The following is a 26,103-nucleotide window of genomic DNA, read 5'->3' on the forward strand; positions in this document are numbered from 1 at the left end:
ATCCCTTACCGTCCTTAGCCGGCTCTAAACACAATACTACACGTTAATATAATATTTTATCGATGGTCGTTAAAAGCCCGAAAAATCGGCATACTCACCAATAACTTTGAGGTTCAGATTGCACGTGGCCGTGCCGGCAGCGTTTGATGCGGTTATTGTGTAGACGCCGGTGTCAGGTCTTTCCGCCGAGTAAATAGCTATTGTCGATGACCATTCGTCGTTGTCGTCATATACGCTTATGTGTTTATCAGCCACCGGTAACGGTTGGCTGTTCTTCTGCCACGAAATGGTTGGCTTTGGATAACCCTTGTATGTAGCTTTGACCTTCCACTGATTACGCACCCTAATCATTTGCGAAGTCTCCGATTCACGGACTTCAATTTTAGGTACATCTTGTACGCTGAGTTTGCATGATGTTTGCGCAGTACCGGCTCCGTTGGTTGCTTGGCATGTGTAAGTGCCTGTTGTAGATTCGTTGCACTCGGCGATCGTCAACTTAGCCACATGGTTTTCAAAGGACGTTGTCTTTGTTTTATATAATGTTTTGTTCTTAAGCCTTTAAATATAATTATTTCGTCAGATTGAAAACCATTAAAAATTAGTACTTAATTAATTAAACTATGAATACTACAAATAAGATAAATGTTAGGTTTTTAAAATTTATGACGCAATTAGGTCGTATACACAATTACCATTTAATATCCGGCGTGGGTTTCCCAGTAATTACACATTGGAGCACTGCCGATTTACCCATTCCAATTGATAAATCAGATAAAGGTTCCTGAATAACGGGTGGAGTAAATGATCCTGGACTTGCCATCTTTATATATTTTGTATTGTGTGATGAAGGACCTATTCCAGCACAATTTATCGCTGCCACTTTGAACATTATTTCATGTCCAGTTACTAAACTTGTGACTTCGTGTGTGGTATCTGTCACTTGTACTTTATGCCACCTGATAAATAATTTTGATAAAAATGCATGTACAACTGAAGACATTTAAATATATAATATTTCTGTTTACTTACACCATAAATTCATCTTTGTCGTGGTATTCAACAACGTAACCTTCAATAGGTGAATTCCCATCAAATTGTGGAGGTTTCCAGTGAAGTGTGACTGAAGTGTCTGTGACTTCAATAACATCTGGAACACCTGGTTCTCCAGGTACCTCTGTAATATGTATAATAAATCATTATTGATCACGTTTGTTAGGAAAAAAAATTAAATACTCACTAATAACAATAATGTTCATATCCGCAGTAGTTTCACCATAAATATTTTTTAATTTTAATGTTAAGACACCCGTGTCTACTTCTTCTATCTTCGAGATGGTCAAATTCGCCGATGATTCACTAATAGAATAGGACACCTAAACCAAAAATGTAATTAATGATTTTTGTTTTAAATAAATAAAAATTACCCATACTCTATTTGTTTTTATTAGTACACTTCCGTTGATAAACCATTCCACTGTCGGCAACGGTGTTGATGTAAATGTTACATCCACGTTTAGCTCTTCCCCATTTTTCAAACGATATTCTTTTGGAAGGTCATTTATTTTGGGTGGCTCTTCTTTAACTGAAAATTATAGGTTATATTAAAATAAATAAAATTGATATTCTAATAGAATTCAACAATATAAGTAGTACCTTCAACTTTTAATTTCGTTGATGTTTTTACGTTAACAGCAGTACATATATATTCTGCTTCGTCATCAGTAGTAGGTTTTTTAATAAGTAAAGTATGGACGGCTCCTTCAGAAATTATTTCATATTTATCAGATTCTTTTATAACTTTACCTGATCTAAATCGTAAAGGTTTCAACGTTAAATAAAATATGAATTAAATAACAATTTGACACTCATAAGTACCTTAGCCATTTTACAGGTACATCCGGCTTGGAAAGCTCAACTGTAAGTTTAATATCACTACCTTGAACAACGAGTGTGATATCAGGTAATTTTTTCACAAAACTGGCTCTTGGTTCTATAGAAAACAGGAATTATTGGTTTGGGTTTTCAAGAAAATGTTTGTACATATTATTTTATAATGTAATAGTTCCGGTGAACCGCGTTTAGTGGTCAGTCGTTCGGATACAAACACTACTCTGATTAATAAGTGGACAAAGTACAATCTAACATATTAAGAACTTTTAAAACAGGTATTTACGTGTAGAATCTGGTTATTTTTGTGTTCCTATAAGTGCCTAATGCTAATGTGAAAAATGTAAATGCTAATTTTGTGAATATCATCAGGTCTTACATAAAAAAATCGTATTCGTTCACTGAGTACCTACGCTTTAGTCGATTGTCAGGAGTATACGCTTTCGTTGTTTAAAATATCTGTTTAAACTATAAAAATACAATAAAAATATTATTACCTTCAACCGTTAATTTTGCTGTACAAGTTTGTTCATGAACTTGACATCCATAAACCCCAGTATCAGTTCTTGTAGCTTTGACTATCTCTAATTTTTGTCGTTTGCCATCAATGGTTAATCTCACATTGTTATTTAACTGTAATTCCTTGCCATCTTTGGTCCATTTAACTAATGCATCACCTTTAGTTAATTCTATTTCAAATAATACTTGTTCACCGGTAGCAACTTTTTGATCTTTTAGTTTTTTTATTATTTGTGGTGCAAGTTCTGAAAAATCACAAATTTAATTTGAATTCAGTATATTATTGAAGTATAAACATAAAATAATATTGGTATTATATTAAAAGATTTAAAATTATACTATACTCATAATAACTTTTAAAGCATATTGTTTAATCTATTTAAGTAGCTACCAACATTAATTTTCACTCAGGGAGTTATTTTTATTTTGAGAAAATCTTATATATCATGTAATTTTAAACTTTTATAACGCACTAATTTTTTACAAAAAGATCTAATTTTTTGATGGAATGTAAATAAATAAATACTAAATTTTACAATTATTTTTAATGACCTATTTTAATTGTTGTAATCAGAAGAAAATCCTTCCTTAAAATGTAGGCAAATATACAAATAATGAATATATTTTTATTAGTATGAAAGATTTGTTTATAAAATCTAGTGCAATAAATAATTTAAACTATAAATAATAATATACAAATACTTTTTTTCAAAATTTTAAAAAGTATTAATACTGTGTAACCACTATAACCAGTTAAATGGATAACCTAGTGTATTTAAATTAAATTCACTAATATATTACAAACTAAATAAGTTTCAAGACTTATAAAATAAATATTAAGTTCCATTTATAATTTAAAACAAAATCAGAGAAATTCAAATATACTGTTGACTGATGTGCAAAAAAGAGAATTAAGTATTAACCCTTAATTAGTCATTTGGGTTATATATGTATTCCAAATTTCAGGGTTCTATAAACCAAACAAATATTCACTAATGTAGCACAACTTCCATGTACTTTCAATGGACAGGTACCTATTTATATTTAGTTTTGGGTTAGGTCTATTTATATTTTAGTATATTTGAGCCTAAGTTGACTGGGATACAAATATACACCGTGGAACTAACCGTCTAACTTATTATGTCGATGTAATAAACATTATGTTTATGGACAAATTAAGAAAGTAATATATATTTCTTACAATCCATCTTAATCTTAAGATGTTATATAATATATGTTTTATCATATTATGATAAAACATTTTAAATCGTTAATGGCATGTACATTTATTTTATTATGATGTTTCAAATATACATAAATAATAATAAAATACAAATTAAAAATAATTTGAATGATTTAGAAAATAAATATAATTGGGATGACTGTAAATACAAAATATCGAGTGACTAATGAAGGGTTGATTACATTTTCAGACTTGGGTATGTATATTTACCTAGCTATATTAATATTACATTGATTACTATAATATGGGTACTTAAATACAAAATAATATTATAATACATACCTATAACATTTATTTCTGCTGTGCATTCTTGTTCACCCAATGAACACGTATATTCACCGTCATCGTGAACAGATATGCTTCGAATAATTAGCTTACGTGTTTGACCTTCCTTTTCAAAGAATACTTTATTGTTCATACCATCCGTAAGCATTTCACCGTTCTTATCATGTAAATAACATAAAAATGAATATTACTTATACGTGGTTACTGCTTTTATTTAAAACAAGATATAGGTATTTTGTATTTACTTACCTTGTGCCAAGTAACATTTACTGTTTCTGAAGAAACTTCAACCTCCAAAATAGCACAATCGTTTTCTTTTACTTCAACATCTTCAAGTTTCTTAACAAACTCTGCTTTTACATCGTGAACTACTACTATGCTGGAAGTAATCTGGTCTTTAACCAGACAAGTGTATTTTCCAGAATCGAGAATGCTTGATTTTTTGATAATTAAACGATGGAATCGTCCTTCTTGGTGCAATTCTCTGTGATCCATACCAGTGAGGTCTTTGCCATTCAATTGCCATTTTGTGGAAACTGTGTGTGATGTTTCACATTCTAAATAAATTGATTGTTTTTCATCTACTTCCACGTCTGTCAATGGTCGGGTGAATTTCCTATAATGTTATTAATACAATAATTAATATATATTATATAAAAACAAAAATAAATCATCAATTTATATACTTACACTTGTGGTACATCAACCGACACCCTAGCGCCATGTGTGGCAGTACCAAATGTGTTTGATGCTACACATTTGTAATCACCGGCGTCTTCTTCACTATCAGCATTTACGATTTCCAAAACTATATTTTCACCATCAAATACTTCTTTTTTCTTTGATGAAGCAAGTAATGGTTTATTATTTCTGAACCAAGAAACTATTGGAACTGGATTTCCGGTTACCTTAGCAATTAATGTTATAGTTCCTTTTTCTTTGACGGTTTGTTCTTGGAAACGTTCAATAAACAGCGGCGCTTGTGGACCAGGGAGTTCTGTGAATTTATTTTAAATAGTTATTCAGTTAAATATCATTATATTCTGGGAAAATAAGATGTGACTTTTATGATTTCATTTGTTATTAATTTGGACTTAATTGCTTATATTGTTATCTAACGTAGAAATAATAATTATAATATAAAGTAAATATAATAATCATGAATGTTTTTCTTTGACTTAGTTTGATTATGTAATTAAGTTTATACAAACATATAGCACGTACCTTCAACTGCCAGAAAACACGTGGTTTGTGCATTACCAAGCTTGTTTGAAGCGATAACAGTGTATTTTGCGGAATCACGTGGAGTTGGGTTATCGATGGTTAATGAATGGACACCATCTTTGGTCACGAAAGTTTTGATATCTGTTATTTTCTTACTGTTTTTTAGCCATTCGACCATAGGCTGGGGCTCTCCACTAATTTGAGTACTCAAAACGGCAGTCTCTCCCTCGTTTATAGTTATGTCGTATAAAGGTTCAAGTATTTGTGGTTTCTCTGGTAATCCAGTTTTAACTTTGAGAACCAAATCCATTTTAGCCTCACCCTCTCTATTTCTTGCTATTACAGAGTATACGCCTTCTTGAGTTTTTAGAACGTCATTAATTTTAATGCAGCTCACATAGAAGTGCATATCTGAATATGTATTCACTTTTATGGAATCTGTGATCGATATTTCTCTGCCATTGTAATTCCAGAATATATCTGGTTCCGGCACGGCTACAAGACGACATTCAATTATAACATCTGAGTGTTCTGATGCACACGTAGCTTTGGGTTTACGTGAAAACGTTGGTGGTATACCTTCTAGTATATCAGCTAATGACGATTCTCTGAAAATCCCATACACACTCTTTAATAAAATAGTCGTTATGTAAACCATGTTTTTATAATACGCAGTAGCTCGATAAACATTGTTAATGGTTTAAGTTTTATATTTAAATATACATAATAATGGGTTGAGTTACAGGTTTAAATTTTAAATTATAAATACCTAGACATGCTCTTTCTGGAGAGACCTGTTACATCAGAACCATGGTCTGATAATGGAGCTTCAACGGTTAACTCCGTAGTACTTGATGCAAATCCAGCTACGTTTTTGGCAACACACGTAAATGTGCCAGCATCTTCAGGAAAAACTTCTCTAATAATTAATGTTGCTACATTGTCTTCATCATAGAATATCTAAAATTAATTAATTTTGATAAAATAGAAAAATATATATTAATTTAAAAATAAGTTAGTACCAAAACTTAAATTTTTACTTACTTGGAAATCTTGAGAGGGTTTAATTATTGCTGTTTGCCTAAACCATGTGATTTGAGGCCTAGGATTTCCTTCCACATGACATTCAAACTGAACAGTGCCACCATCTGGCACATGTTTAGGTTGGAGTTTTTCGACAAAACGTGGAGCTGAAGGTTTTTCTGTTGAAGCATGTCCTTGGAAAATTTATTTTATGGTTAATCAAACATTCAAACTTAATGTGCACCTATAATACCGGTATTTTTATCTGTGATTTACAACCACACAGTATATTAAATAATCAATACACTTTTTAAAGTGCTAATTGATACTAAATAGGCTTAGTATTAACCTTAATGATCAGAAAATATTATCTAAGTTCTCTCAATAGATTCTTATTTTATACGTATATTAATTTCTAACTTAATATACAACTATGTAGAGCATATCTGTCAGATACAATAAATACGGGTATCATATGATTAAATAAAAATACTAAACATTAATATTACATTTCTATATATTTTATTGCTTACTTTGGAAAATTGGTAGTTTATCAATCTTTTCATGTAATTTCTTTTGTACGTACCGCATATAGCTGGCTTCATCTCTCAAATAAATAGAAGGAACCCAACCTTTTTCTTCTGTTAAATGTTTTTTAACAAACCACCATTCTTGGTTATTGCTTTCTAAAATAGAAAAAAATAAAAAATATATTTTTGGTAAATTTGTAAATAAGAATATTAACTTACCTATAACATAAACTTTTTCACCTTCAACTAAGTCTAAAGCATCTTCATTTTCAGCAATGTATGAGCGGATTGCAAACATTGTCTCACCATCATGACTATCTTCTTGTAAAGTGGAATTATCTGAAACAAGTCCATTCATATTTATAATTAAAAAGAAATAATAATTCAATGAATAATGTGAAGCGTGTAAAGCAGATGTGACGACTAAAAACAATAGCGAAAGCTATAAAAACTGAGCAGAGATCGCCGTACCCTTCACAAAAATATCTTTTTCTTGAATTATTTTCAACTCAGCTCCATCTGCATCAAATATGAATAACATTTAAAGAAAAAAAAAATAGTAAAAATGAGTTAAAAAAATGACGTAATACTAAGAGGTATAAAAAATAGGTATAAAATATTTAAATAACATGCATACCTTGACTAAAAGACTGTAATGAAGGCTTTCGTTTAACTTTAAAATCTAACGATTCTTCTTCGTAAATTATTATATCCTGCAATTCCTTTTTGGGTTTTAATTCTATTTGAAATAATTCCTCAGTTCCTTCATCTATATTATAAACCGATGAATTACGTTTTGGTTTCATTTTAAACTCTACAGTTTCAGAGAATTCTTCATTCAATAACATTGATTTCTCGGGTGTTTTCTTAACTGTGAACACTTCGTCTTGCTCTTCTAGATGCTGTGGTATTTCCTCTTTCTTCTTTGGTCGTTTTAGCACTACAGAAGATTGTTCTGGAGATTTTTCTTTTGTTTCCTTTTTGAGAGAAGTCTTTCGTTTTGGTTTTAACTCGACATCAATTTCTTCTTTTGGCTGTTCTTCTTTTATAATAGTTTCAATTTGTTCAATCGTTATCTCGTCTGCTGCTTCTTCTTTCATTATTGATGGTTTTCTTTTTGGTTTAATTTTAACATCAACTGTTTGAGATATCGCTTGAACATCTTCTGGCTTTTCAATTGTTTTCTTAAACGTGAACATTTCTTCTTGCTCTTCTAGATGCTGTGGTATTTCCTCTTTCTTCTTTGGTCGTTTAAGCACTACAGAAGATTGTTCTGGAGATTTTTCTTTTAATTCCTTTTTGAGAGAAGTCTTTCGTTTTGGTTTTAACTCTACTTCAACTTCTTCTTTTGGCTGTTCTTCTTTTATAATAGTTTCAATTTGTTCAATCGTTATCTCGTCTGCAGCTTCTTCTTTCTTTATTGATGGTTTCCTTTTCGGTTCAATTTTCACATCAACTGTTTCAGATATCGCTTGAACATCTTCTGGCTTTTCAATTGTTTTCTTAAACGTGAACATTTCTTCTTGCTCTTCTAGATGCTGTGGTATTTCCTCTTTCTTCTTTGGTCGTTTAAGCACTACAGAAGATTGTTCTGAAGATTTTTCTTTTGTTTCCTTTTTGAGAGAAGTCTTTCGTTTTGGTTTTAACTCTACTTCAACTTCTTCTTTTGGCTGTTCTTCTTTTATAATAGTTTCAATTTGTTCAATCGTTATCTCGTCTGCAGCTTCTTCTTTCTTTATTGATGGTTTCCTTTTCGGTTCAATTTTCACATCAACTGTTTCAGATATCGCTTGAACAACTTCTGGCTTTTCAATTGTTTTCTTAACTGTGAATACTTCGTCTTGCTCTTCTAGATGCTGTGGTATTTCCTCTTTCTTCTTTGGTCGTTTAAGCACTACAGAAGATTGTTCTGGAGATTTTTCTTTTGTTTCCTTTTTGAGAGAAGTCTTTCGTTTTGGTTTTAACTCTACTTCAACTTCTTCTTTTGGCTGTTCTTCTTTTATAATAGTTTCAATTTGTTCAATCGTTATCTCGTCTGCTGCTTCTTCTTTCTTTATTGATGGTTTTCTTTTTGGTTTAATTTTTACATCAACTGTTTCAGATATCACTTGAACATCTTCTGGCTTTTCAATTGTTTTCTTAAACGTGAACATTTCTTCTTGCTCTTCTCGAGGCTGTGGTATTTCCTCATTATTCTTGGGTCGTTTAAGCACTACAGAAGATTGTTCTGGAGATTTTTCTTTTGTTTCCTTTTTGAGAGAAGTCTTTCGTTTTGGTTTTAACTCGACTTCAACGTCTTCTGTGGGCAATTCTTCTTCTTTTACAATAGTTTCAATTTGTTCAATCGTTATCTCGTCTGCTGCTTCTTCTTTCTTTATTGATGGTTTCCTTTTCAGTTCAATTTTCACATCAACTGCTTCAGTTACCTCTTGGACTTCCTCTGGCTTTTCAATTATTTTTGTAATAGTAAAAATATCTTCGGTAGGTTCTTGTGGTATTTCCTCTTTCTTGTTTGGTCGTTTAAGCACTACAGAAGATTGTTCTGGAGATTTTTCTTTTGTTTCCTTTTTGAGAGAAGTCTTTCGTTTTGGTTTTAACTCGACATCAATTTCTTCTTTTGGCTGTTCTTCTTTTATAATAGTTTCAATTTGTTCAATCGTTATCTCGTCTGCTGCTTCTTCTTTCTTTATTGATGGTTTTCTTTTAGGTTCAATTTTTACATCAACTGTTTCAGATATCACTTGAACGTCTTCTGGCTTTTCAATTGTTTTCTTAACTGTGAATACTTCGTCTTGCTCTTCTAGATGCTGTGGTATTTCCTCTTTCTTTTTTGGTCGTTTAAGAACTACAGAAGATTGTTCTGGAGATTTTTCTTTTGTTTCCTTTTTGAGAGAAGTCTTTCGTTTTGGTTTTAACTCGACTTCAACGTCTTCTGTAAGCAATTCTTTTTCTTTTACAATAGTTTCAATTTGTTCAATCGTTATCTCGTCTGCAGCTTCTTCTTTCTTTATTGATGGTTTCCTTTTCGGTTCAATTTTCACATCAACTGTTTCAGATATCGCTTGAACATCTTCTGGCTTTTCAATTGTTTTCTTAACTGTGAATACTTCGTCTTGCTCTTCTAGATGCTGTGGTATTTCCTCTTTCTTCTTTGGTCGTTTAAGCACTACAGAAGATTGTTCTGGAGATTTTTCTTTTGTTTCCTTTTTGAGAGAAGTCTTTCGTTTTGGTTTTAACTCTACTTCAACTTCTTCTTTTGGCTGTTCTTCTTTTATAATAGTTTCAATTTGTTCAATCGTTATCTCGTCTGCTGCTTCTTCTTTCTTTATTGATGGTTTTCTTTTTGGTTTAATTTTTACATCAACTGTTTCAGATATCACTTGAACATCTTCTGGCTTTTCAATTGTTTTCTTAAACGTGAACATTTCTTCTTGCTCTTCTCGAGGTTGTGGTATTTCCTCATTCTTCTTGGGTCGTTTAAGCACTACAGAAGATTGTTCTGGAGATTTTTCTTTTGTTTCCTTTTTGAGAGGAGTCTTTCGTTTTGGTTTTAACTCGACTTCAACGTCTTCTGTGGGCAATTCTTCTTCTTTTACAATAGTTTCAATTTGTTCAATCGTTATCTCGTCTGCTGCTTCTTCTTTCTTTATTGATGGTTTCCTTTTCAGTTCAATTTTCACATCAACTGCTTCAGTTACCTCTTGGACTTCCTCTGGCTTTTCAATTATTTTTGTAATAGTAAAAACATCTTCGGTAGGTTCTCGTGGTATTTCCTCTTTCTTCTTTGGTCGCTTAAGCACTACAGAAGATTGTTCTGAAGATTTTTCTTTTGTTTCCTTTTTGAGAGAAGTCTTTCGTTTTGGTTTTAACTCGACTTCAATGTCTTCTGTGGGCAATTCTTCTTTTTTTACAATATTTTCAATTTGTTCAATCGTTATCTCGTCTGCTACTTCTTCTTTCTTTATTGATGGTTTCCTTTTCGGTTCAATTTTCACATCAACTGTTTCAGATATCGCTTGAACATCTTCTGGCTTTTCAATTGTTTTCTTAAACGTGAACATTTCTTCTTGCTCTTCTAGATGCTGTGGTATTTCCTCTTTCTTCTTTGGTCGTTTAAGCACTACAGAAGATTGTTCTGGAGATTTTTCTTTTGTTTCCTTTTTGAGAGAAGTCTTTCGTTTTGGTTTTAACTCTACTTCAACTTCTTCTTTTGGCTGTTCGTCTTTTATAATAGTTTCAATTTGTTCAATCGTTATCTCGTCTGCTGCTTCTTCTTTCTTTATTGATGGTTTTCTTTTAGGTTCAATTTTTACATCAACTTTTTCAGTTACCTCTTGGACTTCCTCTGGCTTTTCAATTATTTTTGTAATCGTAAAAACATCTTTGGTAGGTTCTTGTGGTATTTCCTCTTTTTTCTTTGGTCGTTTAAGCACTACAGAAGATTGTTCTGGAGATTTTTCTTTTGTTCCCTTTTTGAGAGAAGTCTTTCGTTTTGGTTTCGGTATTAATTTGATTTCATGTTCATCCAAGGGTTGTTCTGCTTCATTCACAATAGTTTCAATATTTTCTTTAGTGATATCATTAACTGCTTCATCTTTCATTATTGAAGGTTTTCTACTTGGTTCACGCTCAACATTAACAGTTTCAAGCTGATTGGTAATTACTTTTGGCGTATCAGTGGTAGCCTGATCAGTTAAGACTCGATCAAGAGTCTCTTCTACTGGTTTTATTATTCTTTCAATAGGATTATAAGGCTGAACATATTCATCATGTGAGTTTTGTTCATTTAGTTCCTTAATAAGATCCTCTGGTAGGAATTGAATTTCCTTTGTTTCATTTATAGTTAATGTTTTTATGGGTTCTTCTATAACTGACTTTCGATGCAGTTTTACATTGCCCGTCATGGAAATTTCTTCTTCTTCATATGTTTGAGCTTTGATACTAAATTCTTGTTCAATTATCTCATTGGGTTTAGTTTGTTTAGGAATGAACGTAACACTAACTATTTCTTCTTCATCAGAAACTGACTTTTTCTTCCTTGGTTTTAAAGTCGAAAAAGCTTCTTTAATATCAACTTCTTTAAAAGGAGTGGTATCTATTTTATCAATAACTGCAGGCTTGACCATTGGTTTTGATGTATTGGAATCGAACGGAGAGTCGATCAATTCATCAGTCAATTCTTCTTTTAAACCGTCGTTAACTAATTCATCTGAAATAGGTAAATAATCAAATTTAAGAATCTAGCTTTGGTATGAATATTAAATTAAAAAAGATCATTAATTGGTTAATGAAAAACATTTTGGAATATCAAATTATAACATGATTAGTGAAAATCACCATACTATTGTTCAAATATTTGTATTTCAAGTCAGCAAAATTAAAAAAAAAAATCAATTATATCACCAACAAAACAATTTGTATGAAAAAATCCTGGTAAAAACCGGATAATTGAAAATCATATTGGATAGAGTGTAAAAAGTAATATCACCAATACTAAAATCATTAAAATATTTAACGTTAAATTAATCTAATATGATGAAAATTATACAAAAATAATTCAAAATATATTATTGTATCTAACCGAAAGTCCAATACCGAACAATTCAACCAAAAAGAAAACAATAAAATAAAATAATTTGAAATAACATAAATAGGAAAAAACAGTCATTATTTCAAAAAAAGACAAAATAACAGAAATCAATATAAAAACTTCATTGAAGATGAAGCAATGTGATTACGAATGAAAAAATGGAAATATCAAGGAAAAAAAACGATCACACTTCAATATAAGTAATAAATAACATATCTGTGTAGTTTTTATAATAAAATACAATACCTGACATAAGACTGTCTGAAATATAAACTGGAGATGTAGATTGTATATCGTCATGTGACATACTATCATATGTTTGTGATGTGTCATCGTGAAAGTGTGTAATGGGTTGTGTTGCTAAGTGTACATCGGGTATAGTACCTTCATGCAGCTTAGAAGATAATATTTCTGGCAATGGCTTAAGCTCCTCCTCAACAATTTCAGTAATCTCAGGCTTTGATTCTATCACTTCTACACTTTCCACTCCTTCATTTACAGTTTTAATTGTTTTCTTTTTATTCACTTTTTTCTTACCACCTTCGATTACAGTTGTTGTTTTAATATCGACTGATGTAGTCTCGTCGGTGATAGGGGTAGCTTCTTCAGGTTTATCAGTTTCTATTTCTGGCAATGGCTTAGGCTCCTCCTCAACAATTTCTGTAATCTCAGGCTTTGATTCTATAACTTCTACACTTTCCACTCCGTCTTTTACAGTTTTAATAGTTTTCTTTTTGATAACCTTTTTCTTACCACCTTCAATGACCGTTGTTGTTTTAATATCGACTGATGTAGTTTCGTCGGTGATAGGGGTAGCTTCTTCAGGTTTATCAGTTTCTATTTCAGGCAATGGCTTAAGCTCCTCCTCAACAATTTCAGTAATCTCAGGCTTTGATTCTATAACTTCTACACTTTCCACTCCGTCTTTTACAGTTTTAATAGTTTTCTTTTTGATAACCTTTTTCTTACCAGACTCAATAACTGTTGTGGTTTTAATATCGACTGATGTAGACTCATCTGTGATAGGGGTAGCAACCTCAGGTTTATCAGTTTCTATTTCTGGCAATGGCTTAGGCTCTTCCTCAACAATTTCAGTAATCTCAGGCTTTGATTCTATAACTTCTACACTTTCCACTCCGTCTTTTACAGTTTTAATAGTTTTCTTTTTGATAACCTTTTTCTTACCACCCTCAATAACTGTTGTGGTTTTAATATCGACTGATGTAGACTCATCTGTGATAGGGGAAGCTTCTTCAGGTTTATCAGTTTCCATTTCTGGCAATGGCTTAAGCTCCTCCTCAACAATTTCTGTAATCTCAGGCTTTGATTCTATAACTTCTACACTTTCCACTCCGTCTTTTACAGTTTTAATTGTTTTCTTTTTATTCACTTTTTTTTTACCACCTTCAATGACCGTTGTTGTTTTAATATCGACTGATGTAGTTTCGTCGGTGATAGGAGTAGCTTCTTCAGGTTTATCAGTTTCTATTTCTGGCAATGGCTTAAGCTCCTCCTCAACAATTTCAGTAATCTCAGGCTTTGATTCTATCACTTCTACACTTTCCACTCCGTCTTTTACAGTTTTAATAGTTTTCTTTTTGATAACCTTTTTCTTACCACCTTCAATGACCGTTGTTGTTTTAATATCGACTGATGTAGTTTCGTCGGTGATAGGGGTAGCTACCTCAGGTTTATCAGTTTCTATTTCTGGCAATGGCTTAAGCTCCTCCTCAACAATTTCAGTAATCTCAGGCTTTGATTCTATAACTTCTACACTTTCCACTCCGTCTTTTACAGTTTTAATAGTTTTCTTTTTATTCACTTTTTTCTTACCACCTTCAATGACCGTTGTTGTTTTAATATCGACTGATGTAGTTTCGTCGGTGATGGGGGTAGCTTCTTCTGGTTTATCAGTTTCTATTTCTGGCAATGGCTTAAGCTCCTCCTCAACAATTTCAGTAATCTCAGGCTTTGATTCTATCACTTCTACACTTTCCACTCCATCTTTTACAGTTTTAATAGTTTTCTTTTTGATGACCTTTTTCTTACCACCTTCAATGACCGTTGTTGTTTTAATATCGACTGATGTAGACTCATCTGTAATAGGGGTAGCTACCTCAGGTTTACCAGTTTCTATATCTGGCAATGGCTTAAGCTCCTCCTCAACAATTTCAGTAATCTCAGGCTTTGATTCTATAACTTCTACACTTTCCACTCCGTCTTTTACAGTTTTAATAGTTTTCTTTTTGATAACCTTTTTCTTACCACCTTCAATTACCGTTGTTGTTTTAATATCAACTGATGTAGTTTCGTCGGTGATAGGGGTAGCTTCTTCAGGTTTATCAGTTTCTATTTCTGGCAATGGCTTAAGCTCCTCCTCAACAATTTCAGTAATCTCAGGCTTTGATTCTAGAACTTCTACACTTTCCACTCCGTCTTTTACAGTTTTAATAGTTTTCTTTTTGATAACCTTTTTCTTACCAGACTCAATAACTGTTGTGGTTTTAATATCGACTGATGTAGACTCATCTGTGATAGGGGTAGCTACCTCAGGTTTAGCAGTTTCTATTTCTGGCAATGGCTTAGGCTCCTCCTCAACAATTTCAGTAATCTCAGGCTTTGATTCTAGAACTTCTACACTTTCCACTCCGTCTTTTACAGTTTTAATAGTTTTCTTTTTGATAACCTTTTTCTTACCACCCTCAATAACTGTTGTGGTTTTAATATCGACTGATGTAGACTCATCTGTGATAGGGGTAGCTTCTTCAGGTTTATCAGTTTCTATTTCTGGCAATGGCTTAAGCTCCTCCTCAACAATTTCAGTAATCTCAGGCTTTGATTCTATAACTTCTACACTTTCCACTCCGTCATTTATAGTTTTAATAGTTTTCTTTTTGATAACCTTTTTCTTACCACCTTCAATTACCGTTGTTGTTTTAATATCAACTGATGAAGTTTCGTCGGTGATAGGGGTAGCTTCTTCAGGTTTATCAGTTTCTATTTCTGGCAATGGCTTAAGCTCCTCCTCAACAATTTCAGTAATCTCAGGCTTTGATTCTATAACTTCTACACTTTCCACTCCGTCTTTTACAGTTTTAATAGTTTTCTTTTTGATAACCTTTTTCTTACCACCCTCAATAACTGTTGTGGTTTTAATATCGACTGATGTAGACTCATCTGTGATAGGGGTAGCTTCTTCAGGTTTATCAGTTTCCATTTCTGGCAATGGCTTAAGCTCCTCCTCAACAATTTCTGTAATCTCAGGCTTTAAATCTATAACTTCTACACTTTCCACTCCGTCTTTTACATTTTTAATTGTTTTCTTTTTATTCACTTTTTTCTTACCACCTTCAATGACCGTTGTTGTTTTAATATCGACTGATGTAGTTTCGTCGGTGATGGGGGTAGCTTCTTCTGGTTTATCAGTTTCTATTTCTGGCATTGGCTTAAGCTCCTCCTCAACAATTTCAGTAATCTCAGGCTTTGATTCTATCACTTCTACACTTTCCACTCCGTCGTTTACAGTTTTAATAGTTTTCTTTTTGATAACCTTTTTCTTACCACCTTCAATTACCGTTGTTGTTTTAATATCAACTGATGTAGTTTCGTCGGTGATAGGGGTAGCTTCTTCAGGTTTATCAGTTTCTATTTCTGGCAATGGCTTAAGCTCCTCCTCAACAATTTCAGTAATCTCAGGCTTTGATTCTATAACTTCTACACTTTCCACTCCGTCTTTTACAGTTTTAATAGTTTTCTTTTTGATAACCTTTTTCTTACCACCCTCAATAACTGTTGTGGTTTTAATATCGACTGATGTAGTTTCGTCGGTGATGGGGGTAGCTTCTTCTGGTTTATCAGTTTCTATTTCGGGCAATGGCTTAAGCTCCTCCTCAACAATTTCAGTAATCTCAGGCTTTGATTCTATCACTTCTACACTTTCCACTCCATCTTTTACAGTTTTAATAGTTTTCTTTTTGATGACCTTTTTCTTACCACCTTCAATGACCGTTGTTGTTTTAATATCGACTGATGTAGACTCATCTGTGATAGGGGTAGCTACCTCAGGTTTACCAGTTTCTATTTCTGGCAATGGCTTAAGCTCCTCCTCAACAATTTCAGTAATCTCAGGCTTTGATTCTATAACTTCTACACTTTCCACTCCGTCTTTTACAGTTTTAATAGTTTTCTTTTTGATAACCTTTTTCTTACCACCTTCAATTACCGTTGTTGTTTTAATATCAACTGATGTAGTTTCGTCGGTGATAGGAGTAGCTTCTTCAGGTTTATCAGTTTCTATTTCTGGCAATGGCTTAAGCTCCTCCTCAACAATTTCAGTAATCTCAGGCTTTGATTCTATCACTTCTACACTTTCCACTCCGTCTTTTACAGTTTTAATAGTTTTCTTTTTGATAACCTTTTTCTTACCACCTTCAATGACCGTTGTTGTTTTAATATCGACTGATGTAGTTTCGTCGGTGATATGGGTAGCTACCTCAGGTTTATCAGTTTCTATTTCTGGCAATGGCTTAAGCTCCTCCTCAACAATTTCAGTAATCTCAGGCTTTGATTCTATAACTTCTACACTTTCCACTCCGTCTTTTACAGTTTTAATAGTTTTCTTTTTATTCACTTTTTTCTTACCACCTTCAATGACCGTTGTTGTTTTAATATCGACTGATGTAGTTTCGTCGGTGATGGGGGTAGCTTCTTCTGGTTTATCAGTTTCTATTTCTGGCAATGGCTTAAGCTCCTCCTCAACAATTTCAGTAATCTCAGGCTTTGATTCTATCACTTCTACACTTTCCACTCCATCTTTTACAGTTTTAATAGTTTTCTTTTTGATGACCTTTTTCTTACCACCTTCAATGACCGTTGTTGTTTTAATATCGACTGATGTAGACTCATCTGTAATAGGGGTAGCTACCTCAGGTTTACCAGTTTCTATATCTGGCAATGGCTTAAGCTCCTCCTCAACAATTTCAGTAATCTCAGGCTTTGATTCTATAACTTCTACACTTTCCACTCCGTCTTTTACAGTTTTAATAGTTTTCTTTTTGATAACCTTTTTCTTACCACCTTCAATTACCGTTGTTGTTTTAATATCAACTGATGTAGTTTCGTCGGTGATAGGGGTAGCTTCTTCAGGTTTATCAGTTTCTATTTCTGGCAATGGCTTAAGCTCCTCCTCAACAATTTCAGTAATCTCAGGCTTTGATTCTAGAACTTCTACACTTTCCACTCCGTCTTTTACAGTTTTAATAGTTTTCTTTTTGATAACCTTTTTCTTACCAGACTCAATAATTGTTGTGGTTTTAATATCGACTGATGTAGACTCATCTGTGATAGGGGTAGCTACCTCAGGTTTAGCAGTTTCTATTTCTGGCAATGGCTTAGGCTCCTCCTCAACAATTTCAGTAATCTCAGGCTTTGATTCTAGAACTTCTACACTTTCCACTCCGTCTTTTACAGTTTTAATAGTTTTCTTTTTGATAACCTTTTTCTTACCACCCTCAATTACTGTTGTGGTTTTAATATCGACTGATGTAGACTCATCTGTGATAGGGGTAGCTTCTTCAGGTTTATCAGTTTCTATTTCTGGCAATGGCTTAAGCTCCTCCTCAACAATTTCAGTAATCTCAGGCTTTGATTCTATAACTTCTACACTTTCCACTCCGTCTTTTACAGTTTTAATAGTTTTCTTTTTGATAACCTTTTTCTTACCACCTTCAATTACCGTTGTTGTTTTAATATCAACTGATGAAGTTTCGTCGGTGATAGGGGTAGCTTCTTCAGGTTTATCAGTTTCTATTTCTGGCAATGGCTTAAGCTCCTCCTCAACAATTTCAGTAATCTCAGGCTTTGATTCTATAACTTCTACACTTTCCACTCCGTCTTTTACAGTTTTAATAGTTTTCTTTTTGATAACCTTTTTCTTACCACCCTCAATAACTGTTGTGGTTTTAATATCGACTGATGTAGACTCATCTGTGATAGGGGTAGCTTCTTCAGGTTTATCAGTTTCCATTTCTGGCAATGGCTTAAGCTCCTCCTCAACAATTTCTGTAATCTCAGGCTTTAAATCTATAACTTCTACACTTTCCACTCCGTCTTTTACATTTTTAATTGTTTTCTTTTTATTCACTTTTTTCTTACCACCTTCAATGACCGTTGTTGTTTTAATATCGACTGATGTAGTTTCGTCGGTGATGGTGGTAGCTTCTTCTGGTTTATCAGTTTCTATTTCTGGCATTGGCTTAAGCTCCTCCTCAACAATTTCAGTAATCTCAGGCTTTGATTCTATCACTTCTACACTTTCCACTCCGTCGTTTACAGTTTTAATAGTTTTCTTTTTGATAACCTTTTTCTTACCACCTTCAATTACCGTTGTTGTTTTAATATCAACTGATGTAGTTTCGTCGGTGATAGGGGTAGCTTCTTCAGGTTTATCAGTTTCTATTTCTGGCAATGGCTTAAGCTCCTCCTCAACAATTTCAGTAATCTCAGGCTTTGATTCTATAACTTCTACACTTTCCACTCCGTCTTTTACAGTTTTAATAGTTTTCTTTTTGATAACCTTTTTCTTACCACCCTCAATAACTGTTGTGGTTTTAATATCGACTGATGTAGTTTCGTCGGTGATGGGGGTAGCTTCTTCTGGTTTATCAGTTTCTATTTCGGGCAATGGCTTAAGCTCCTCCTCAACAATTTCAGTAATCTCAGGCTTTGATTCTATCACTTCTACACTTTCCACTCCATCTTTTACAGTTTTAATAGTTTTCTTTTTGATGACCTTTTTCTTACCACCTTCAATGACCGTTGTTGTTTTAATATCGACTGATGTAGACTCATCTGTGATAGGGGTAGCTACCTCAGGTTTACCAGTTTCTATTTCTGGCAATGGCTTAAGCTCCTCCTCAACAATTTCAGTAATCTCAGGCTTTGATTCTATAACTTCTACACTTTCCACTCCGTCTTTTACAGTTTTAATAGTTTTCTTTTTGATAACCTTTTTCTTACCACCTTCAATTACCGTTGTTGTTTTAATATCAACTGATGTAGTTTCGTCGGTGATAGGGGTAGCTTCTTCAGTTTTATCAGTTTCTATTTCTGGCAATGGCTTAAGCTCCTCCTCAACAATTTCAGTAATCTCAGGCTTTGATTCTAGAACTTCTACACTTTCCACTCCGTCTTTTACAGTTTTAATAGTTTTCTTTTTGATAACCTTTTTCTTACCAGACTCAATAACTGTTGTGGTTTTAATATCGACTGATGTAGACTCATCTGTGATAGGGGTAGCTTCTTCAGGTTTATCAGTTTCTATTTCTGGCAATGGCTTAAGCTCCTCCTCAACAATTTCAGTAATCTCAGGCTTTGATTCTATAACTTCTACACTTTCCACTCCGTCTTTTACAGTTTTAATAGTTTTCTTTTTGATAACCTTTTTCTTACCACCCTCAATAACTGTTGTGGTTTTAATATCGACTGATGTAGACTCATCTGTGATAGGGGTAGCTTCTTCAGGTTTATCAGTTTCCATTTCTGGGAATGGCTTAAGCTCCTCCTCAACGATTTCTGTAATCTCAGGCTTTGATTCTATAACTTCTACACTTTCCACTCCGTCTTTTACAGTTTTAATTGTTTTCTTTTTATTCACTTTTTTCTTACCACCTTCAATGACCGTTGTTGTTTTAATATCGACTGATGTAGTTTCGTCGGTGATAGGGGTAGCTTCTCCAGGTTTATCAGTTTCTATTTCTGGCAATGGCTTAAGCTCCTCCTCAACAATTTCAGTAATCTCAGGCTTTGATTCTATAACTTCTACACTTTCCACTCCGTCTTTTACAGTTTTAATAGTTTTCTTTTTGATTACTTTTTTCTTACCACCTTCAATGACCGTTGTTGTTTTAATATCGACTGATGTAGTTTCGTCGGTGATAGGGGAAGCTTCTTCAGGTTTATCAGTTTCTAATTCTGGCAATGGCTTAAGCTCCTCCTCAACAATTTCAGTAATCTCAGGCTTTGATTCTATAACTTCTACACTTTCCACTCCGTCTTTTACAGTTTTAATATTTTTCTTTTTGATAACCTTTTTCTTACCACCCTCAATAACTGTTGTGGTTTTAATATCGACTGATGTAGACTCATCTGTGATAGGGGTAGCTTCTTCAGGTTTATCAGTTTCCATTTCTGGCAATGGCTTAAGCTCCTCCTCAACAATTTCTGTAATCTCAGGCTTTAAATCTATAACTTCTACACTTTCCACTCCGTCTTTTACAGTTTTAATTGTTTTCTTTTTATTCACTTTTTTCTTACCACCTTCAATGACCGTTGTTGTTTTAATATCGACTGATGTAGTTTCGTCGTTGATGGGGGTAGCTTCTTCTGGTTTATCAGTTTCTATTTCTGGCAATGGCTTAAGCTCCTCCTCAACAATTTCAGTAATCTCAGGCTTTGATTCTATCACTTCTACACTTTCCACTCCGTCTTTTACAGTTTTAATAGTTTTCTTTTTGATAACCTTTTTCTTACCACCTTCAATTACCGTTGTTGTTTTAATATCAACTGATGTAGTTTCGTCGGTGATAGGGGTAGCTTCTTCAGGTTTATCAGTTTCTATTTCTGGCAATGGCTTAAGCTCCTCCTCAACAATTTCAGTAATCTCAGGCTTTGATTCTATAATTTCTACACTTTCCACTACGTCTTTTACAGTTTTAATAGTTTTCTTTTTGATAACCTTTTTCTTACCACCCTCAATAACTGTTGTGGTTTTAATATCGACTGATGTAGTTTCGTCGGTGATGGGGGTAGCTTCTTCTGGTTTATCAGTTTCCATTTCTGGCAATGGCTTAAGCTCCTCCTCAACAATTTCAGTAATCTCAGGCTTTGATTCTATCACTTCTACACTTTCCACTCCATCTTTTACAGTTTTAATAGTTTTCTTTTTGATGACCTTTTTCTTACCACCTTCAATGACTGTTGTTGTTTTAATATCGACTGATGTAGACTCATCTGTGATAGGGGTAGCTACCTCAGGTTTACCAGTTTCTATTTCTGGCAATGGCTTAAGCTCCTCCTCAACAATTTCAGTAATCTCAGGCTTTGATTCTAGAACTTCTACACTTTCCACTCCGTCTTTTACAGTTTTAATAGTTTTCTTTTTGATAACCTTTTTCTTACCAGACTCAATAACTGTTGTGGTTTTAATATCGACTGATGTAGACTCATCTGTGATAGGGGTAGCTACCTCAGGTTTATCAGTTTCTATTTCTGGCAATGGCTTAGGCTCCTCCTCAACAATTTCAGTAATCTCAGGCTTTGATTCTATAACTTCTACACTTTCCACTCCGTCTTTTACAGTTTTAATAGTTTTCTTTTTGATAACCTTTTTCTTACCACCCTCAATAACTGTTGTGGTTTTAATATCGACTGATGTAGGCTCATCTGTGATAGGGGTAGCTTCTTCAGGTTTATCAGTTTCTATTTCTGGCAATGGCTTAAGCTCCTCCTCAACAATTTCAGTAATCTCAGGCTTTGATTCTATAACTTCTACACTTTCCACTCCGTCTTTTACAGTTTTAATAGTTTTCTTTTTGATAACCTTTTTCTTACCACCTTCAATTACCGTTGTTGTTTTAATATCAACTGATGAAGTTTCGTCGGTGATAGGGGTAGCTTCTTCAGGTTTATCAGTTTCTATTTCTGGCAATGGCTTAAGCTCCTCCTCAACAATTTCAGTAATCTCAGGCTTTGATTCTATAACTTCTACACTTTCCACTCCGTCTTTTACAGTTTTAATAGTTTTCTTTTTGATAACCTTTTTCTTACCACCCTCAATAACTGTTGTGGTTTTAATATCGACTGATGTAGACTCATCTGTGATAGGGGTAGCTACCTCAGGTTTATCAGTTTCTATTTCTGGCAATGGCTTAGGCTCCCCCTCAACAATTTCAGTAATCTCAGGCTTTGATTCTATAACTTCTACAATTTCCACTCCGTCTTTTACAGTTTTAATAGTTTTCTTTTTGATAACCTTTTTCTTACCACCCTCAATAACTGTTGTTGTTTTAATATCGACTGATGTAGAATCATCTGTGATAGGGGTAGCTTCTTCAGGTTTATCAGTTTCCATTTCTGGCAATGGCTTAAGCTCCTCCTCAACAATTTCAGTAATCTCAGGCTTTGATTCTATCACTTCTACACTTTCCACTCCGTCTTTTACAGTTTTAATAGTTTTCTTTTTGATAACCTTTTTCTTACCACCTTCAATGACCGTTGTTGTTTTAATATCGACTGATGTAGTTTCGTCGGTGATAGGGGTAGCTACCTCAGGTTTATCAGTTTCTATTTCTGGCAATGGCTTAAGCTCCTCCTCAACAATTTCAGTAATCTCAGGCTTTGATTCTATAACTTCTACACTTTCCACTCCGTCTTTTACAGTTTTAATAGTTTTCTTTTTATTCACTTTTTTCTTACCACCTTCAATGACCGTTGTTGTTTTAATATCGACTGATGTAGTTTCGTCGGTGATGGGGGTAGCTTCTTCTGGTTTATCAGTTTCTATTTCTGGCAATGGCTTAAGCTCCTCCTCAACAATTTCAGTAATCTCAGGCTTTGATTCTATCACTTCTACACTTTCCACTCCGTCTTTTACAGTTTTAATAGTTTTCTTTTTGATAACCTTTTTCTTACCAGACTCAATAACTGTTGTGGTTTTAATATCGACTGATGTAGACTCATCTGTGATAGGGGTAGCTACCTCAGGTTTATCAGTTTCTATTTCTGGCAATGGCTTTAGCTCCTCCTCAACAATTTCAGTAATCTCAGGCTTTGATTCTATAACTTCTACACTTTCCACTCCGTCTTTTACAGTTTTAATAGTTTTCTTTTTGATAACCTTTTTCTTACCACCCTCAATAACTGTTGTGGTTTTAATATCGACTGATGTAGACTCATCTGTGATAGGGGTAGCTTCTTCCGGTTTATCAGTTTCCATTTCTGGCAATGGCTTAAGCTCCTCCTCAACAATTTCAGTAATCTCAGGCTTTGATTCTATAACTTCTACACTTTCCACTCCGTCTTTTACAGTTTTAATAGTTTTCTTTTTGATAACCTTTTTCTTACCAGACTCAATAACTGTTGTGGTTTTAATATCGACTGATGTAGACTCATCTGTGATAGGGGTAGCTACCTCAGGTTTATCAGTTTCTATTTCTGGCAATGGCTTTAGCTCCTCCTCAACAATTTCAGTAATCTCAGGCTTTGATTCTATAACTTCTACACTTTCCACTCCGTCTTTTACAGTTTTAATAGTTTTCTTTTTGATAACCTTTTTCTTACCACCCTCAATAACTGTTGTGGTTTTAATATCGACTGATGTAGACTCATCTGTGATAGGGGTAGCTTCTTCAGGTTTATCAGTTTCCATTTCTGGCAATGGCTTAAGCTCCTCCTCAACAATTTCTGTAATCTCAGGCTTTGATTCTATAACTTCTACACTTTCCACTCCGTCTTTTACAGTTTTAATTGTTTTCTTTTTATTCACTTTTTTCTTACCACCTTCAATTACCGTTGTTGTTTTAATATCGACTGATGTAATTTCGTCGGTGATAGGAGTAGCTTCTTCAGGTTTATCAGTTTCTATTTCTGGCAATGGCTTAAGCTCCTCCTCAACAATTTCAGTTATCTCAGGCTTTGATTCTATAACTTCTACACTTTCCACTCCGTCTTTTACAGTTTTAATAGTTTTCTTTTTGATAACCTTCTTCTTACCAGCCTCAATAACTGTTGTTGTTTTAATATCGACTGATGTAGTTTCGTCGGTGATAGGGGTAGCATCTCCAGGTTTATCAGTTTCTATTTCTGGCAATGGCTTAAGCTCCTCCTCAACAATTTCAGTAATCTCAGGCTTTGATTCTATAACTTCTACACTTTCCACTCCGTCTTTTACAGTTTTAATAGTTTTCTTTTTGATTACTTTTTTCTTACCACCTTCAATGACTGTTGTTTTTTTAATATCGACTGATGTAGTTTTGTCGGTGATAGGGGTAGCTTCTTCAGGTTTATCAGTTTCCATTTCTGGCAATGACTTAAGCTCCTCCTCAACAATTTCTGTAATCTCAGGCTTTGATTCTATAACTTCTACACTTTCCACTCCGTCTTTTACAGTTTTAATTGTTTTCTTTTTATTCACTTTTTTCTTACCACCTTCAATTACCGTTGTTGTTTTAATGTCGACTGATGTAATCTCGTCGGTGATAGGGGTAGCTTCTTCAGGTTTATCAGTTTCTATTTCTGGCAATGGCTTAGGCTCCTCCTCAACAATTTCTGTAATCTCAGGCTTTGATTCTATAACTTCTACACTTTCCACTCCGTCTTTTACAGTTTTAATAGTTTTCTTTTTGATAACCTTTTTCTTACCACCTTCAATGACCGTTGTTGTTTTAATATCGACTGATGTAGTTTCGTCGGTGATAGGGGAAGCTTCTTCAGGTTTATCAGTTTCTAATTCTGGCAATGGCTTAAGCTCCTCCTCAACAATTTCAGTAATCTCAGGCTTTGATTCTATAACTTCTACACTTTCCACTCCCGCTTTTACAGTTTTAATAGTTTTCTTTTTGATAACCTTTTTCTTACCACCTTCAATGACCGTTGTTGTTTTAATATCGACTGATGTAGTTTCGTCGGTGATAGGGGTAGCTTCTTCAGGTTTATCAGTTTCTATTTCTGGCAATGGCTTAGGCTCCTCCTCAACAATTTCAGTAATCTCAGGCTTTGATTCTATAACTTCTACACTTTCCACTCCGTCATTTACAGTTTTAATAGTTTTCTTTTTGATAACCTTTTTCTTACCACCCTCAATAACTGTTGTGGTTTTAATATCGACTGATGTAGACTCATCCGTGATAGGGGTAGCTTCTTCAGGTTTATCAGTTTCCATTTCTGGGAATGGCTTAAGCTCCTCCTCAACGATTTCTGTAATCTCAGGCTTTGATTCTATAACTTCTACACTTTCCACTCCGTCTTTTACAGTTTTAATTGTTTTCTTTTTATTCACTTTTTTCTTACCACCTTCAATGACCGTTGTTGTTTTAATATCGACTGATGTAGTTTCGTCGGTGATAGGGGTAGCTTCTCCAGGTTTATCAGTTTCTATTTCTGGCAATGGCTTAAGCTCCTCCTCAACAATTTCAGTAATCTCAGGCTTTGATTCTATAACTTCTACACTTTCCACTCCGCCTTTTACAGTTTTAATAGTTTTCTTTTTGATTACTTTTTTCTTACCACCTTCAATGACTGTTGTTGTTTTAATATCGACTGATGTAGTTTTGTCGGTGATAGGGGTAGCTTCTTCAGGTTTATCAGTTTCCATTTCTGGCAATGGCTTAAGCTCCTCCTCAACAATTTCTGTAATCTCAGGCTTTGATTCTATAATTTCTACACTTTCCACTCCTCCTTTTACAGTTTTAATTGTTTTCTTTTTATTCACTTTTTTCTTACCACCTTCAATTACCGTTGTTGTTTTAATATCGACTGATGTAATCTCGTCAGTGATAGGGGTAGCTTCTTCAGGTTTATCAGTTTCTATTTCTGGCAATGGCTTAGGCTCCTCCTCAACAATTTCTGTAATCTCAGGCTTTGATTCTATAACTTCTACACTTTCCACTCCGTCTTTTACAGTTTTAATAGTTTTCTTTTTGATAACCTTTTTCTTACCACCTTCAATGACCGTTGTTGTTTTAATATCGACTGATGTAGTTTCGTCGGTGATAGGGGAAGCTTCTTCAGGTTTATCAGTTTCTAAT

General features: G+C 33.9%; 1 protein-coding gene across 5 annotated transcripts in view; it reads right to left on the minus strand.

Annotated features, from left to right (window-relative positions):
• Positions 1–26,103, minus strand: part of LOC132943112 (titin) — a 110,557-nt gene that overhangs the window by 5,524 nt on the left and 78,930 nt on the right. For 4 of the 5 annotated variants that reach the window (XM_061011929.1, XM_061011927.1, XM_061011931.1 and 1 more), the window contains 19 exons: positions 7,349–11,920; positions 7,183–7,230; positions 6,931–7,050; positions 6,715–6,867; positions 6,203–6,375; positions 5,928–6,118; positions 5,159–5,766; positions 4,625–4,931; positions 4,184–4,550; positions 3,932–4,091; positions 2,385–2,651; positions 1,876–1,990; positions 1,654–1,808; positions 1,431–1,582; positions 1,238–1,373; positions 1,030–1,174; positions 693–956; positions 99–556; positions 10–24 (listed from right to left, as the gene is read on the minus strand). In XM_061011929.1, the coding sequence (XP_060867912.1) occupies positions 10–24; positions 99–556; positions 693–956; positions 1,030–1,174; positions 1,238–1,373; positions 1,431–1,582; positions 1,654–1,808; positions 1,876–1,990; positions 2,385–2,651; positions 3,932–4,091; positions 4,184–4,550; positions 4,625–4,931; positions 5,159–5,766; positions 5,928–6,118; positions 6,203–6,375; positions 6,715–6,867; positions 6,931–7,050; positions 7,183–7,230; positions 7,349–11,920 (8,406 nt within the window). The remainder of the gene's footprint in view (positions 1–9; positions 25–98; positions 557–692; positions 957–1,029; positions 1,175–1,237; positions 1,374–1,430; positions 1,583–1,653; positions 1,809–1,875; positions 1,991–2,384; positions 2,652–3,931; positions 4,092–4,183; positions 4,551–4,624; positions 4,932–5,158; positions 5,767–5,927; positions 6,119–6,202; positions 6,376–6,714; positions 6,868–6,930; positions 7,051–7,182; positions 7,231–7,348; positions 11,921–26,103) is intronic. The other variant, XM_061011928.1, reaches the window with a different exon arrangement.

Source organism: Metopolophium dirhodum, chromosome 4 (genome assembly GCF_019925205.1).
Source record: "Metopolophium dirhodum isolate CAU chromosome 4, ASM1992520v1, whole genome shotgun sequence".
NCBI lineage: Eukaryota > Metazoa > Arthropoda > Insecta > Hemiptera > Aphididae > Metopolophium > Metopolophium dirhodum.